Raw genomic sequence first — 18,328 nt, 5'->3', positions numbered from 1 at the left:
AGCTCACCAAATTGGCTCTAGACATAAAAATATTTAATGGTGAAATCCAGGAGCAATCTAGTGAATGGCGGGAGATATTTGCACGGGGTATTAAACCCGAGTACTATTGCTATCACCCTAGCGAACCTGCTCCATCTGTAATTGACATTATTAAAGTGTGTTGTCGCAAGACACTTAAAGGGGTTCAGTGCGATTCACCTGAAATGCACAGAAGCAAGCGACAAAAAATTGCATTTATTCTCCTGAAGACTACCCCTGCTGCCGAGAAGATGATACCCCTCGTGGCTCAAAACAACCGAGTCGACGAGCGAGGCAGAGGAGTAAAAAGCTGTGGAGAACAGAACCCAATGAGTGGGACTGTACAAAGACACTGGGAGGACTGCCTCAGTGTTAACCAAGGGAATCGCACAAAATGCCCTGGGAGGAGTGATAGCACTGAAAAGGACTGGGTAACTGGAGTGAGTGTTCAAACTAAACTTATCAACCGGACGGGTTTCCACCCTTCTCGCCACACTCTAATTCTAATTTTACTAAATCTTGTAGGTGTACACGGATACTCTCACCAACCATTTAAATGGACATTAAGTAGGTGGGAGGATCATCACGTGATTCAAACTGTCACAAGTCCTGGGGCACCGACATTTAAAACACACTTATGTGAGTTAGCTCCCATAAAACCCTGTTTAAATCTTATGGGGTATTATCTGTGTCCAAGCTCCAATTCCGGGAGAACATATTGCAATGCTCCCAACCAGTATTATTGTGCTTATTGGGGATGTGAAACGATTGCCTCAAATTGGAACCCAGCAGCAGGGCCAGATAGATACTTGACAGTTAAATGGGGCCCTCAGGGATGCAGGCCCCCACAGCGTGATCGATCTGGGGGAATTATCAATCCCGGAAATTGCATCCATCTAGAATTAACTATACAACAACCTCTTGATGAGGGGTGGCTTCTGGGAAAAACTTGGGGAATACGGTATTGGGAACCTGGAACCGATAGAGGGGGACTCATACACATAAAGAAAGAAATAGTCCCTAATGACCCTGATCTGGTGGGACCGAATGAAGTACTAGCGGGAGAAATATCCCTCTCGTCAGATAAGGGGATACCTAATGGAACAGATACTGGGACTACTACAACAACAGCAAGGGGGGTTGTGCGTTGCTCTGGATGAGGAATGCTGCGTATATGCAGATCACACTGGAGTAGTTAGAGACACCATGACAAAACTACGAGAAGGATTAGAAAAAAGAAAGAAAGAAAGAGAAGCACAGCAAAGTTGGTATGAATCTTGGTTCAATTATTCCCCATGGATGACTACACTATTGTCTACCATCGCGGGACCTATGATACTATTAATTTTGGGATTAACATTTGGCCCTTGTATATTGAACAAAGTAATTGAAATTGTAAAGGGGACTGGAAGCTGCCCATTTAATGCTTATCAGGGCTAAATACGAGCCATTAGATAAGGAATCAGCAATAGAAGAAACATTAGCTTTAAGTCACGCTGAACTCCAAAGATTTGATGAACAAAATGGTAAAAGAAAAAGGGGGGATTGTAATAAATAAAATCATGTTTGTTAATCAAATCAGGCTTTCTTAAAGGCTGGTGAAAAATTACAATGTTTTGACCCTTCACATACTTAAATCACAGGCATCCAGTGTGCTATCTGGTGCGCTTTGACACCTCAATACCTAAATCATAGGCATCCGGTGTGCTATCTGGTGCACTTTGACACCTCGATACCTAAATCACAGGCATCTGGTGTGCTTTAACACTTCAAAGGGAAGAGCTAAGTTGTGCGATAAGCTGAAAAGAGTCTCCCCAAGGACACCGATAAAGATGAGGAGCCTTCAGCCTCACGACCACCAGGAGGTGGGACAAGACCGACCCCCTAGCAACACGTCGCTCAGACACAGAATATACCAGGATTGACACATATACAGGAACCAGAAGAGTATATAATCAGCTACTTTCGGGAAGTGGGTGCGCGTCGTTGGCGGAGCAAAGACTCCCCGGCCGCCCAGCGCTGTTTTGCTTGTTGCCGCTTGCTTAATAAACTAATTTGATTAATTGGACTGGTTCCTGTCAATTATTGGGCCACAATCTATAACATTATTGTATTGTTCATTAGCAGTAACTTTACCAGATGAGCTGTTACGACGCTACGTGACGCTACGTGACTTACTCCCAGTCTGTGGTGAGCACAAGGGCTGGATGGAGAGCTTGGGCAAACTTATTAAAACTAAGCGCCGTAAAGATTTTGTTGCATGTGTTAGCTCACTTAGCTGTTCTTTGGAGCTGTGTAATTCCTCTTTTATGGAAACCTTTCACAGATCCTGGATTTCAGAAAGTATCCCAGAAGACCACTGCCATTGGTGATACACTGGGTGAGAACATTCCTCTTGCAGAGAAAGGCTGCTTTAAAGCTTCATTAAATTAAAAAGGGAAGGGTAGAAGCGAATAAATAATATGACATGCCAAATCTCTTGAATATTGTTCTAGGGTTGTTTTGAGACATATCATAACAAGGCACAGTTTGGACAAAGGAAGGAAATATGAGGGTAAATCCCTCAGCTATTTTTTTTAACAATAAACCTTCTGCTAATATTTGAAATAATTTGGCAATAAACGTAAAATGAGGTCTGTAACTCTGGGGCCATCAAAAATGGAAAATTTTATACATACAAGACCTGTACATAACGATGTGCTCACAGCAACAATTCCCTAAGTTAAATTTAGACCTGAATAACTGGTTTAATGTTTTGTTTTCCTGGAGATTTCTATTATGTTAACGCTGTGCAGCTTTTCCCTTCCCTTTTGTAAATGATGGATTAGTAAACACAGTGGAAGAACTTTGTGTACTTGTTCAGCAACTTTTAGCATGGTAGTTCACGAGCAGAGAAAGAAGATGGATTAAAAAACTATCAAACTACTCTGAAAATACAGAAGATCACTGCTTTCCTCCCTCTCCCAGTACACCCTTCAATTTCTGCCATTCAAATACCTCTGAGACAGTTTAAGCTGTTCTGGTTTACTGAGTTATTTTTTCCTCCATCCCCAGCTTTCTTAACATGATATATGGCTACAAAGGGAGGAACTATATGATGCTCTTAAATCTCAGTGTTAACCAAGCATAAGCCAATTTGTTCCTCACTTTGTAATCATTGGGCAGATGAGTGACCTGTTTCCAAGTCTCCACTCTGCTTAACTTGGAACAAAATCTGGAAGTTAGGTGATGCACATGCTTGTATACTAAAAGGCCACAAGGCTATCAAATAATGTTGATTGAGACTATTTCTCTTGATGAAGCTATTTCAAATGAGTATAAATAATTACATAATTGTCGAAGCAGGGACATGAATCTAATTCTTACATCTTTGGAAAATATATCAGTCTCAGAACTCCTCTCTCTCCTTGTGAATACAGAATTACTTGCTGTTGTGCCCAAGTCTCTCTAATCTTCTTTAATTCTCCAGGAGCTTAATCTTCATGGACACCCCACTCCTGCCGCCTTAGAGTTAGTGCGACTTTTCTCCAGGACCTGGTGTGAGGAGTCCTCACAGAGTAGCTTTGTGTCTCCCTTAACCAAGGTGATAACTTTCAGATTCTCTCACAGCCAGGCACATTACTCTTACACAATGCACTCGAGTCACAGCTGAATCTATTCTTTTTCCGTGTGTATTTTACTGTGTTTGCTCAAAATGTTTCGACATCCTGAAAAGGAAAATATTCAAACGGGAGAAAACTGACCACAAACTCACTCTGCAAGGCTGACGGGATATTTTGTTCTGTTCTTTTTGGCATTCCCCATATGAGAACAGGTAAGGTTAACCATGAGTGCTCGTTGTCCAAAGCTCAGCCAACAACTAGCATTAGGGTTAGGGTCAGGAGAGAGAGAAATCTGGGACTCGTGGTATCTGTCTACAGAGTGGAATGATCACAACTGAGTGATCACAACTCGCACAGATTATCTGAAATAGGAGGAGAAGTGAGAGACCATGAACTTCCTGATTTTATGATGTGACATGTAGGTTTAACAGGTTGAAGTAGGGTCAAAGGAGGTTATATCCCCTCCCCAAGGCACTGCTGGCACTGTGTGAATTCTCTGTTGTAGACAAGGGATTGCTGTACCCCATCCCACTGAAAACTTCAGAGTTTTATGCACTAACGTTGTGAGACCCATTTAATATCTATTGCAGGAGTCTAGCGTCATGTGAAACAGCAGGTCTGATGGTATCAAACAGCTCAATGCGTCTATCAAGCGTCAGACAATACCTTCATCCCAGTGAATAGCTAAGGTAACCTGTATCCAGTGATAAAGAAACAAAATGCTAGTGATTTTATCAAGAGTAGCTTGCGCAGCTAGATTATATTTCTTTGTTAAAGTAAGAATTTCCTGCTTTAGAAAACAACCTTTCCTGAAACCCAGATAGATCAGAACTACTGCAAGTACCATGGTGAAAATAGCTAAGCTGGGAAAGAAATACGGGAATTTTCAACTGGCTGATGACAGCTCTTGAGAGGTGGGCTGGAGGAACTGTTCCTAGTGTAGGTTCTCAGAACCGGTCTTGGGGTTCAACTAATTAAGTAGTTACAGGGCTGATCTCAGTACGAAAGATAGGAGAGCACTGATGAAGTAAGTGTGCCAGTGACATAAGTTGCTTGATATCTCCATTATGGAGAACAATGGGAATATCCTGCAGAAAGCATTGGACGATATCCATAGAGCAACAAAGGTGGAATAATAAGGGAAAAACTGTAAGTCCTGAAGCACTTTTGTTCCCCAAGAAGATGTACCAACTGATGCTCCTTTATTCTCCTTGCTGTAGCGGAGGCACCGAAGAGCTGTTCAGCGATGCACAAACCTCCACTTAAGGCTCCCTCACCAACAGGCACGTGGGCGTCCTCTAAAGCTTTGCTGTTAGTTGAATTACTCCTACCAGCCCTCTTCAGCTCAGTTTAACTGCTCCTTTCTCTTAGCAATTGAAATACTGCTCGTTTCCCTGGGTAGCAGCTCTAAGTTCTCGTGACTAGGCAAAATGTGAATAGAATGGCCAAACAGTATTTGCCAATGTTGCTCCCTTTGTGCATTAAATACTTAATGGAGAGATTTGCCTTTCAGATGAACTGGCTCTGTGCCCTGAAAGCACTTTTCTTCTAGCACCTTGAGAACGTTGTAGCAGCCATTTAGAAAAAAGGCAGAGATTTGCCATCTCTAGTGCCCCCAATTGCTATCACGTTTACGGTGTTGTCAAGTGTATTTGTAATAATGCAACATTTTTTGCATAGTTTCACAACTGGCTCTCACAAGTATGGCTTTTGAGAAATGCCTGACTGTCTCTCATTGCAAAGGTTGGAAGCTCGTGTGGCTGTACGGAAGGACGTACGGAAGGCTGTAAGGAAGTACGTGTGGCTGACTGGCTGCTGTCCCAAAGTTTAATAGCTGTTTCTTTGACAACTCCTGTTTTCATCATTTCTTATCATACAGGTAACTGATTCTTTAACTCTGGAGTTGATCAAGTCTCTGTTGCATTTTGCAAAAACATAAGAGATGTTCTAAACTGTCCTACTGCGTCTGCAAAACATATTTGCAACTACAAACTGTCATCCCCACCAGCAGCTGGAAGTGTTTCAGTCACTACTACTTTATCTATTGCTGAGCCACAGGCTGATGGCTCTGTGCAAGCAGAGGAGTCCTCAGTGCAGAGGGCACCGCAGGCAGAATCTGTCCTCTCTATGAATTAGTAATGATGCCTTGTGTTCTCTTAATGCCTTCCACCGAAGAGATACACGGATGGCTTCACTGAGTAACGGTGCAGTTTTCAAACAGCACATTGGGCTCTGACAATGGAATAGGCTAGAAAGTATGATTGGCTGTATAAAGTTCAATTAATTTCAAGCAGGTAGAAATCAGAGGAGATGATATTTATCCAGATTGCTCAAGTTAGCACTTCTACCACATGGGCTTCCTAAGACGGTCTCGGTTTAATTTAGAACCTCTGACAACAGCTCCAGACATACCTCAAAATCTACATTAAACTGTAAACTCAGATTTCAACCTCCTGAAAAGCTTTTCTCGCAGACCATCCCAGTGAACGATCCCCAGCATCACTGGTTTGTGTGACAGAAGGCAATACAAGTATGACATGATACTCATTGTCTGTATGGCAGGTTGTCTCTACTACAATAATCAGTGGTTTGTTTTGTGGGTTTTTTTGTTTGGTTGGTTGGTTTTTTTTTAATTTCATATTCTTTTAAGAACTCCTAAAAGCAGAGTGCAGCAGTGCAACTGCTGGTGAGTTCCCTTCTCAAGCAGAATTCTAGTCTGGAACGTGCTTCACTTCTAAAATGATAAATTTCAGAAAGCCATTTTGCCTTCCTAGGTCAAACGTGTCCTGCTATGCTGTTGCTTGAGCAGCTGCGACAGTCATTTTGTATTATTTTCGTGTCTCTGCTCCTGACTTAGCCAGTACACGCAGCATTTGCGATTGGAAAGAGGTCAGTTTTCAGATATCACGGTTAAAAATCAGCGCAGCCTGTGTGCTGCAGAGGAGAGCTCAAAACCAAACGTACATATTAGAAATGGCGTGTGTGTGTGTGTGACTAACTACAGCAAACTTCAGACTGTATTGCAATTGCTTTGATAGTCACAGCAGATAAAATTGGTTATACATCCGAATATAGTCTGTTTTTCTGCTGAAAACCCAGGGGAACTCTAATGACAAAAATTCTTACGTGGGAACACACCTTATTTCTACTGAAGAGCTAAGAATTTGAATACACACTGATAGGGATTCGGTGATTAAGTTGTACAAACATCCATGTGGCTTTCAACACTGAGAGGTCTGGAAGGTTCAGGCCACTTCTGCAGCTGAGAAGTGCTGTGATTTACAATACCGATGTACACAGTCAGTGTTTGGACTACGGTTTTATTTTTGCCTTTTCATGCTTTGCCAGTGTTCTGAAATTAAACTCTGTGTCAATTTATTGTCATCCCTTTGTTAGCAACAGGAGATGTCGTAGCCTTGCTGGAATCTGGTGCAGACAGTTTGTTTTGTGTTCTGTGTGTGTGGGTTTTGAGCACTGGTGTTCACCGAGAAGGTATGTCTATCTGATCTTTCCAGAATGTCAGAGCCAACTGAAAAAAGACACGGTGCGAATTTAGTTAGATAGATTCCCTTAGCACATGCCACAGCTTCTTCAAAGAGCCCAAAGCTGAGAAAACCCAAAGATCCTTCAAAGACTGAGCAGTCACCTGGTGCAGGGTTGTCACAGGGTGGCTCTGCAGCCTGACACAAGGTCAGAGACTTTCTCCTGTCTGCACAGTGGTAACAGTTAATGGTTCACACTTTCCTGTACCTCACGCTCGCATGTTACTACAGCTATGTAGGACATATTTTGTGAAATCTTGGGAGGAGGGGAATTTTCTTTTCCTATTAAAATGACTATCAAAACAGGAAGTTTCTGGAGAAACTGATTTTAAAAGAAAGATTTCTCACAAAAGATTTGGGGAATTTAACAGAAAATATTGTAAAGATGTAATTTCTGGTCTCGAACAAAGGAGGAGATGTACTGACTGCTAACATTTTAGCAGGAGACTTAGATTTTTTCTTGCTTTGTCTGGCCAACTAAACATTTTATTATCTTTATAAAGTGGAACAGCTCCAAAAAAGAATGAATGAAAGAGCCCAACTCAGCACAGCTTATCCCCAGGCATTTGCTTAAGAAGGAGGATGCCTTGTTCAAAATCCCTAATCTGTGCTACCCATTCCCAGCCGGATTTCTCCTCTGTGTGTCCATGTGTTCTGTGCTTTGGTTTCTTGCTTTTGTTAAAAATTTCAAGAATCTTTAATTCTGGATGGAAATTTCACTTCTTTCTGCCCTTCCCAATTTTTCTGTGAAACAGAAATTTTTGTCTTCTGACCAGCTTTGTTAATTTTGAAAAAGGTTCTAATTTAAGTTCATCATGTCACCTCACCTTTGAACTCGCGTACCATCCCTTTTACAACCGCTGTAGAACACAGAGCACTGTTCAGAATCGCAGGCGACAGCTCTCTGCAGCAGGCAGCAAAGGCTGGTGGCAGGATGTCAGGGCAGGAACAAGTGAAGAGGAAACGAGCAGATGCGAGTTCTGGAAGAGAAAATAACGCTGCTAAGGAAAGCAAACAGAGGAGAAATGCTGCTGCTGGGAACGAAGGAAGGGAGGAAGGAAGGAAGGAAGGGAGGAAGGGAGGAAGGAAGGGAGGAAGGGAGGAAGGGAGGAAGGAAGGCAGGCTGGCTTTAATTTCCGACGAGGGAAAAGGGTTACAAAACAAATATCAAATAAGGATTTGTGCCTGAGTCAGGTATATACCAAAGTTATAAGAGTTTTATCTGGGATTTTCATTTAAAATGTTACAAAACCTAGATAGTTCACATGGTTTGGATCCCTAGCTTCAAAATAGTACAAAATTCAAAATTGTTTGATTCTGGTATTTCAAGTCGAATCTTTATTCAATTTTTGCAAACTTAATTTGACCCGAAGTCATTTATCCTGAGTCAAACCTTGTTAATATGTTCCGTTTAACCCTTTTAAAAAAAAAATAAAAATGACACAATAGTGCAGTGGAAACTACTTATACAATAGACCTGTCTATAGTGATGCATGAAGCAAAGTGTATCAGAATGACATTACAGATGTCTCATACAGTACAGTTATGAGCTGTAATCATGATTCAAATGCCAATTTGTAGACTACGTCTATTGTGAAAAAAAAAAAAACCAACTGCTGTCTTCTTCCATTTCCAAAAAAGACTAATATTCCATAATATTGCAGTAAACACCTCCACAAAAACTGACTCCACTTTGTTACTTCTCCTTTCTACTTCTGGGAGATGTCCCTGTTGCTGAGTCAGCTGGCTGGAATTTCTTGGCTATAAGGTGACTGTTTTAATGAAAAAGAAAAAAAAAAGTTTCTTAATGATGTACGTAGAAGGTGAGAGCACACAGCTGTCTTACGCAACATGTCTGTACATGCTGTTTTTAAAAAAATACGTGTGTTATAAATTAATACTTCTGTGAACAATATCCCAGCCATTCATGAATTGCGTTCATATCTGATTCATTATGACTACTTTAACCAGGTTGGAATAGTAGCACTTTGAAAATGAACTTGCAACTCACTGAAGGGAAAAAAAAAAAAGGAGAGCTATTTAGAAAGCTCTTAAGTTTTAACCTGTTGCCCTCATTCTGTAAATGGCTAGTCCATCGTCTTTGTTACTTGACTTTGTTACTTACTGTGATCTCTGCTTTTGTTTGTTTATCTGCCCATGAGGGATAGTCCCAGATCCTCATGGCTTGGAAATTTTGGTATTAACTAGAAGAAAAAAGAAAGATCCTTGCCCAAGCAAAGGAGAAGAAATAAACAAATGCAACAATCTTGATCCTAACAGATGGACGCAGCAGAACTGTCTGATGAAAATATTTGTTAATCTTTTTGTACCAAGTAAAAATGTGGGAACCAGGAAGGAAGTGGCGGAGGCTCCCTGCAGGATTGTCCCCAGCAGGACAGGGCTGCATGGATAACATAATTATGCAGAGGAACATGTATTTTACTTCTCTGACAAGATGCCAATAACTAGCTGTGTTTGTCTATACAGGTGTATATATGTCTGTGTGTTTATATATGTCTATGTGAGTATAGAGAGAGAAGAGAGAGAAATTCCACAAAGCAAACATTTCCTGGTCACCTTTAGTGCCACTAACTCTTTGCCTGCTTTTTGCTGTTTACTCTGGGAGAAAGCGGTTTGTGTGTTTCCAGTGCCCAGCACTGGAAGGACCAGGAACAGCAAAACTTTCTGGGTGATGCCAAGGAGAACAGCCATCCGTGAGCTGGTCTGGAGCAGGTAAAGCAGGATCCTGCCTGAGGGGAGCATGGGGAAGGGCTCTCCGGAGTACACAGTGTCTGGAGGGTTTGACTTACGTGACTCAGTCTAAGGAAATAAAGAAATAAGAAATCCATCCTTGAGCTCAGATATCACAGATTTTTAAGGAGATGAGCCCATTATAATAAATAGCCTGCTGACTCTAGACTGGCTGTAAGAATCACTGGCTGAAGTTCAGCATTGAGCTCAGGCTGTACAGTTAATTTGACTGTGAGTGTATTTTGCGTCCCACAGCAAAGTTTACCTGTTGCGACAGTTAAGGGAACACCCACCACGTAGATTTCTTTCTTGTCTCTTGATTTCACAGCCAGGAAAACAAGCCTTTCACAGACCTTTCCCTATGGAGAAAGCAGCCAGAAAAAGGATGTGGCTACCCTGTCGTGTTTGGTAAGCACATTGCTGGTGAGCAAATCACTCCACAGAGATCTGTAAGACCTCTTGTGACATAAACTATCATTACTGTGATGACATGAATGGCACTGTGAACATTCTGTCCAGCTGAGGTTCTAGACTGTGTGGTTAACTGCCGCGATTGCGGTATCACTTTTTATGTCCCTTCCTCTGGCCATTTGCTTGGTGTGCTGTTTGCCCAGGTCCAGCAGGCGGGACCCGCAGCAGGTCTCTGCAGATGTTGCCCTACTGTCTGTGTGATACTGATGACCGGAGGCTTCGCTGACAATCAATGTGGAAAAGCTGTGCAAGCACAGAGACAGGCTTTGCCTCAAGGAGCTTACAATCAAGAACGGAAGCCAAATAATAATATGGAGAGTTTACAATATAGCTTGTTATAGGGAAAGACTGCTGGAGAAGGAGATGAGAGGTGCATGCGGACCTCAGCTAAAACCCAGCGACATATACTGCAGTATTTCTGTCTTCCTATGTACTTGTTTAATGATCGGGTCCCACCTTTGAGTTATGAAGGCTTCACAGCTGCTTTTTGCAAAAATGCTGAGGGGACCTGATGGAACACTTAGTTTCCTGACCTACCCACTCTCTGCGGGGCAGTTGACCTTTTGCATCAAGACAGGGGCTTGGGTTGGTGCTTTGCTCCGTGTCTGTGGGCAGAGGGCTCACACCACCCTTCTGGAAGGGAACCTGCTGCCCTTCTTTGGTACCCCACGACACTTCAGAGCAGCAGCGTTTCAGTCAGCCAGGCAGCTGATAGGAAATCGTACAGCCGTGGCAAAGGGACAGGGCACCTCCCGAGACACAGGGGTGCAGGTCCCAAAGAGCGTGCCTGCAGCGTACCCCCTTCTGCCAAAGCAGGGACACCACAGGAGGGAAACCATCTGTGTGTTCTATCTCTGGGCACACGTGTATAAATCCTGTTAATATGAAAAAGACCTGGACCTCTAACCATAGCCCACTCTCTTTTTTGTGGAGTTTACCTCTAATCTCAGATAACGTGAGTGGGAGAAATAGATTTCTGCGCTTTGACAGCTCCATTCTCTGCAAATTATCCCTAGTTGGAAGCCTTCGTTTGCAACACTGTCACCACTCTGGCCTGCCTTAGTGTAGCTCAGCACTGGTGGATCTGCAGACCTGGATGAGCAGATGTGTTTGCAGGGCTGACAAAAACCAGCCCTGCCTCCCTGAATTGAGTTGAGGCGTTAACATGCAGGGGAGGTAAAGAGCACAGCAGCAAAAGTCAGCCAAATCCACCCCTTCAGAGAACATCAAGAGTCCTGAAGCATTTTGTTGAAGTTGGATGTAGCAGCTTTGCCACCACGTCTGAAGATGATTAGGGGACTGGAACATCTCTCTTATGAAGAAAGGCTGAGGGATTTGGGTCTTTTTAGCCTGGAAAAAAGACGACTGAGCAGGGATCTTCTCAACGCTCATAAACACTTAAAGGGTGGGTGTCAGGAGGATGGGGCCAGGCTTTTTTCAGCTAAATGGCATTTATTTTCAGAGTTTTTTTAACTTTATATTGATTAGCATTGCTAATGAGTTCAGGTGTACTTTTGCTGTTTACTTGGTTACTGGGAGGGAATTTGTTTTGAAAGCAAAGCTCTGTTCTCTGATAAGTTTTCCTGGACTTGCAATATGATTTTATTTTCCTACTGTGACTTTGAAAACAGTGGGGATTGGGTGTCTAAGAGCTTCTTTCCATGAAAAACAGACTATCAAACACCGACTATTCTTAGGCAGTGAATTTTAGGGTCTTCATAATGAATGTGCTAAAATTCTCCTAAATTCCTCTTTTTCCTGTCTGCGAAAAGACTTCAAATATTAGAGAGCTATGAGAATTTTTTAAAGCTGCGTTCCAGTACAAGGATGAGATCCTTATTTCAGGAAGCTCTAACTCTGTAGGAAAGGCGGGTTTTTTGTTGGATTGTCGGTACAAAATGTTCAGGTAACTCTGAGTAACTCAACTGATCTTGTTCTAGCACGTTCAGGGCCCAATGGAAAACCCGACAAAGATTTTCTGGAGGTGTCACTGCTCTGGCTGTTCCAAAGGCTTTATTAACCTGGGTACATTTCTTGCTTCTCTTTGTCTTTTCACTGTTCCCCCTGAAAACAATACAACTATATTCAGAAGTCTATGAATGATCACGAAGTGCGAATATGCATCTCTTCGTTTTTTCTCTTAATGATTGCACATTCTCAAAGAACAGCAAAGAACAATTATATGACCCATTACTCAACAGCCAGATGCTTCAATCTTAGAGACTGTGATGTAAAAATAGAAATTTTTTTTGCTAGCTAACTGTCTTCTAGCTTCTTTAAGAAAATATATACAGCTGTTTAAGATAAAAGTATACTCTTAGGAGACGGCGTCTGTAGGATTACATACAGTGTATTAAAACAAGGATTCTAATGACAAACTATTTGAACTCTTTTGGCTTTATGGCTATTTTGCTATTATTACGCTAAGACGGCTGCTCCGGATACTAAGTAATGGAAAATTAATAGCTAAAATATAGCATGTATTTCAACCTTTTGTCATTTTGTTATGTGATCCTAATTACAATCCCAGTTCTAAGCTTTTCTTTGTTTTTATCAACATCTTATAAATCATGATCTTACTGCATTTTTTTATCGGATACAGATGTTAGAAAGAAATTGATAATGTTCCTTAAAGTTCATCCAAAACTCTTCTTCTTTGTAACCTAAAAAAATCTTTAAAGGTTTAGTTTTTGCCATTCAACCAGTGCAAGCGAGACAGGTTGGCAGCGTAAGGTACACACATACACACCTCCTGCCCCACAAAGTTTACGATCAAAATAATAAACAGAGAGAAAACGATCAGTATGTACAGAAAAGATTTGCCTCTGGTTTCTCCCTACTGTTTTGTAGGTAATTTCTCAGCTGAAAACAAAGTTAGCTGCTTGCACTTTTTTTTTTTTTTTTTGCGGGGGGGGGAGATGAAAGAACGTGTGTCCACGGTGTGGTTAGAGACACAAAATGTCTTCTGGACAGAAGAAAGCCTTTCCCTCCAGCAGCCCACACACTGGTTAGCACGTGTGGCAGGTGAAAAGCCCTGTGCCTTTGGTATGTCGGGTACTTTGAAATAAAGCACTTTTCTGTAAATGCTACAGCTCTGCAAAAGCTGACAAGTTACAAAATCACATTAGCAACAATTTTTTTTTCTCCTCCGTGCTCCTGGAGCACTAACAACATCAGCTCTTTTGTCACTGAACCAGAAACATATTAAGAATTCACGAAGTGGTTTCCAAGAAGCAACAAACTCTGCTGAATTTAAATAATGAGAACTTTTCATAGTAAAGTGAAGCGGAAACACATACCTTGACTACAAATTCACCACTGGGCAGGTACTAATGAGGGAAGTGCAAAACGTCTCCGGGAACAGCCAAGCTCCTTCTGTTGTATGAATGAGTCTAACTTCTGGTTTTCTGCCCCTCCCTGAACAGAACAGACTCATCCCTCATTGATGACGTCATATTCCTGGATTTTCTCCCATGCTGTATATTAAAAGCAACTTTTGCCTACTGTACCCAGTATGAGACCACTGTCATTTGAATATGGGTGGTAAACAACAAAAATACAGCTAAAATATTGGTGTGCCACAGTATGTGTATAAAACAGTCAAGTGTTTGCACAACAGCTGCCAGAATTGTGCGCAAGCACACGTGTGCCCACACACACACACACAAATCTGATCTGGATTTTGGGGGATGGTGAGTGCACATGTTTTTTTACTGGGGTTAGACATGATGAAGAGTTAAACAAGTCAGCTTTTTGGAGGACTAGGATCTTTAAAACAGATAAGATCAAATATCTAATTTACAGCCTTACATACTTCTCTTTCATGGGAAGAAATTCGCTGTTTCTGTTTCTGGAAGACACTGCTCTTCCTCAGCAGAGGTTTCTGACTACTCGGTCTGCTGAGTACAAATACAGAATACAAATACTACTTAAAGATTTAAATTGGACCAAACGTTCTTCAACCTTATGGATGAGAGCTCTGTATGAAACAGAACGATACCCTAAGAGCAAAGCAGAGCCTTTTTCCTGCTACATTGACTTTTATTCTGGATGTGAGATAATTCACAGAGAACTAATTTTACACTGTTCTTAAGAGGCATAGCTGTTTTTCCTCTAACATTTATGCAATTAAACTGAAATCTGAAATGGCAACCATGGTTGCAGAAAGGCTACATCTTCATTTAAATAAGAAGCGAGCAGAGAAAAGAACACTCTGAGTTTCCCACAAAATACTAACTCCGAAAGTAAAAGATTCAAGAAAACACTGGGGGCTGTTAGTATTATACGTGGTCTATATCGAGATCAATGGGATACCAGGGAAGTACTTGGTCCCTGCTCTCCATTGATTCTTCATTTATAGTTCTAGGGCAATACTCTGACTTGCACTTTTTTCCAACAGGAATTACTGCTTTGCTTTCTAGTCATTTTCCTTTTGTTTCTCTGGATCTGTCATAATAGCCGCTCAGTACATTTTCTTTCTTTATTGCCACTAGTTGAGTCACGCTTTCCTATCAGCAAAATCATCCCCTGGTCTGTCCCTGCTTTCCCTGCACCAGTTCTAGTTGGACTGTGTAAACTCAAATCTCAAAGATCTTAATGCTGAATTTTTCTTTTAGTTTTTTTTTTTTTTTAAAGTTCTTCCATACCTGAATAAACATTTTAGGACTGTCTGTAGATTTTTCTTTTGGATGGACGTGGATTTAGCATAAACTTCAACATAATTTTGCAAATAAGAGTGCAGCAAAATTCTGCTTTGATTTTAAGACATCTTTTGTGTGTTCACAGGAGGGACTCTGCTGGCTCATTTGCAGTAAGGTAATAAACCCCAGCTATTGCCAGATCTACTCAGTTACACCTGAGGAATGCAGATAGCTTGTGGAAGAGCAGGTGGAGTGCTCTACAGCCTTTTCAGGAGGGGAGGCAGGTGCTGCCAGCAGCCAGTCCGCTATGGAGACTTGCTGAAAGGGGAAACAAATGCCTGCAACCATCTCGAGAGCTTTAGAGAGACAAAGCTCTGTGAAGGAGCAACCATTAGTGGTTCGGGGAAGTGGGGGAGGTAACAAACACAGGAGCCAGGCTTCCCGTGCAGCCCAGTTACCTGTGGCCGTTTGTAATACTGCAGCCAAGATCAAATATCAAGGAGGTAAAACGTGGAATTTTCAATATTTTTGCAGAAAGCTAGAACAGCCTGAACTCAAGTGAGTGAGAGAAATCTCCCCTTTCCTCCCCCCATCATTTTCTGGGTTTGGAGAAAACACTTGTCAGAAAACCCTTGCCTGGATGGCTGCAAGGTGCCACAGCTGAAAGTCATCATCTGCAATTGTGAAAGCTTTAATCACTTTGAAAGAGGTCACCTGTGAGCATTCCTGCTCAGTTAGCATTTCTCTAGGATCCTGAGAGAGAACGTAGCTGAATATTGGACTCTTTTAATTCGGGACAACCAACAGTGAGTAAAGAGTAAATATAATGGAAGAATTGCTTGCCTTGGTAGTTGTTCAGGACTGTTACCAGCACTTTCTGGGGGAGAAAAATCTTACCTTGTGGTTTGACTGATTAATTGCTGGCTTTTTCCAAGCATGTTTTGATCTTTCCCACCCTGCTGGCAAAGCTATGGCTGTCTCTGCATTCCTGGGTTTGGGAGAGGGCTGAACGCCATGGCTTTTTGGCAGGGATCTACAACTTGGAGTGTTAGTGTCTGAGCAGGAGTCCCCGTGTGGACAGGTGACTTGCACCATTGACCGTGCAATGAGAGAAGTTGTGCTCAGGTGAAGAGCAGCTCTCGAAGTCTGTGTGTACTGGTCAGGCTCCTGGAAGAAGCCTTTCTTGCAGCTAAGTCTGTGTATCTACTTCCCCTACAAACTCAGTGTTTTCCCAAGACTCACGGATTAAAAGAGATTTAGGTACTTTCCCTACATAGGATGCTGATTAACTTCCTTTTCCTTGCTCCGGACTGAGTCTGATCCTCCTTGTATCTATCTGGTCAGTTTTCTGTCAGCTTTGCGGTTTTTGTATCATCACTGAGCCATAGCTGCTTGGCATGTGTTCTGGTTTAAACAAGCATCCATTTTGGTCAGTCAAATTTTTCTGGAATGAGAACAGTTTTTTTTGGTCTTGTATGTGTTTCTGGCCATCCAAAACAAAATGGGGAGCCTTTAATTTAAAACCTTATTTCTCTAATTCATAAAGATGAGCCCTTTCTTTCCTACAATTAAAGAATTTTAGTACTTTTCTTCTTATTGTAAGAGGGGTTAAATTAATCAGGATTTAGAAGGTGTGTGAGCTACTGAAGGACTGTACAATGGGTTTAGTCTTGAAAGCCCGCTAAGGAGACAAAGGTTGCCTACAGATGCACAGGATATCAACAGAGAAGCAAAGACAATGTTGATGGAAATGTGCATAACTTACTTGCCAGAGGAAAAACCCTTTTGTTTGAAAACTGAATCCACTATACATGGTATCGTACAGGTACACAGTCAGAACCAACTTCTTTCGTTCTGTAAAAGGGGCAGCATTCATCTTGGGAAGTAGCGGGTGGATCTCAAGCTATCCCTTTGCAAGCTAGTATGGAAAACCACAGAGAGCAATGAATGCTGCGATGCTGTTTTGGCAGTAAAACCATCTTCAGCTGAGTAGCCAGAAGTTAAATCTGAAATGGCAGCAGAATGAACAGAGCACGCAAGGGACCCTGCTTTTCTGTACCTTTGGTAGGTCGGCTCATGCTGTAGCCAGCAATGCTACTGGGATGAGAATGTCAATCTGGGAGATGTGGGTGTTTTATCTGTGCATCCAGAAGTATTGGAGGGAGCATCGCTGTGACTGCAACCCTCGGCCCTGCTTCTTCTCTAGCGTTAATCACAATTTGCCCACACACCCAAGGAATGGGTTATTCCCTTCACAAGGAGCTGGCAGTCTAATGTTATGTAGATTTATCCCCACGGTAGTGCCTGGCATATCTCTGTTACTGAGTGGTAACTCCATAGCTTTTCATCGCATTTAGAAACAAACAGCACTAGGATTGCGTGTCTTGTCTTCTTCCCAAACAGCTCTATCTGACCAAGCTTCTCACGAGGGTGCCGTAGCATGCTAGCCCATGGCATTAGCTCTGACATGCAGCGCTGCAGGATGTTATGGCTTTTCGGTTGTTTTGCGTCAAATGTTTTTCCCCCCCTCTTTCCTTTGTAGGCATCGGGTGGGATTAATTGTAACCACTTAGCACCAGGAAAAATATTAAAAAAAAAAAAACCAAACAACAACAACAACCCCTGCCTCCCCACCAAACCCCAGCAAACCCAAACAAAATAACCCCAAACTGAAATACTGGGTAGTGGACCTATCCTCACAGTTACTGAAATTTTCCTGTAAACAGTGTTACAGATGTGCCTCAAATAAAGCTCCTCCATTCCGGAAGGAAACTGTCTGCTTCTCCTCATTAAAATCAGAAGCTTTTCCACTCTTATTAAAAGCACTAAGATTTACGAGTTCCTTTGTACCCTGAGAGAACTTCGCAAAGGATGCATGCCGCTGTCTGTGTCCAACCCTGCAAGTGTACAGTTTAAGACGTATTTTACAAGCTAAGAAAATAACCTTTTCCTAATAGCCTGTGGATTGAACACCCCCAAATTAGCTGTTGTAGTTCAACACTACGTCACTTTCAGCAAGAGTATAAGGAGACTTTTAATCTCCACGCACCTCTAATCTCCACGCACCTCCTCAGTTGCACTGGGCTTTGTTGAAAATTGCCGGTGCACGCTGTTCTCTTCCCGAGCTCCTCAGGCAACGTTTTGCCAGTCTGTTCGTTTTTAAGCTCCTTCCTGCTAGTCCATTAAGTTCTACTAATAGAGACGTAATGCAAGCACAGGAACCACGTGTATAAGAGCGCAGCAATAGCCGTTTAAAAGAGCTGATGAGATTTGTTCCTGTGAGAATGGCTGTGATAACAGCACC

General features: G+C 42.1%; 2 protein-coding genes across 5 annotated transcripts in view; both read right to left on the bottom strand.

Moving 5' to 3' along the window:
* Positions 1-13,753, bottom strand: part of BDKRB1 (bradykinin receptor B1) — a 40,442-nt gene extending 26,689 nt beyond the window's left edge. Inside the window, exon 1 of one of the 3 annotated variants that reach the window (XM_054200820.1) lies at positions 13,684-13,753. Coding sequence is in view for 1 of the 3 variants with exons in the window: in XM_054200819.1 (XP_054056794.1) it covers positions 7,990-8,008 (19 nt within the window). In the remaining 2 variants the exon portion in view is untranslated. Of the gene's footprint in view, positions 1-7,989; positions 8,122-13,683 lie in introns of those variants that run through there. The other 2 variants (XM_054200819.1, XM_054200823.1) reach the window with 2 other exon arrangements.
* BDKRB2 (bradykinin receptor B2) overlaps positions 1-13,768 on the bottom strand; it is a 32,887-nt gene extending 19,119 nt beyond the window's left edge. The window contains exon 1 of one of the 2 annotated variants that reach the window (XM_054200828.1): positions 13,684-13,768. Coding sequence is in view for 1 of the 2 variants with exons in the window: in XM_054200826.1 (XP_054056801.1) it covers positions 7,990-8,008 (19 nt within the window). In the remaining variant the exon portion in view is untranslated. Of the gene's footprint in view, positions 1-7,989; positions 8,123-13,683 lie in introns of those variants that run through there. The other variant, XM_054200826.1, reaches the window with a different exon arrangement.
* Between the last annotated feature and the right edge of the window lie 4,560 nt (positions 13,769-18,328).

Source organism: Rissa tridactyla, chromosome 4 (genome assembly GCF_028500815.1).
Source record: "Rissa tridactyla isolate bRisTri1 chromosome 4, bRisTri1.patW.cur.20221130, whole genome shotgun sequence".
Classification (NCBI taxonomy): domain Eukaryota; kingdom Metazoa; phylum Chordata; class Aves; order Charadriiformes; family Laridae; genus Rissa; species Rissa tridactyla.
This window is presented reverse-complemented; position numbering and strand designations above follow the sequence as displayed.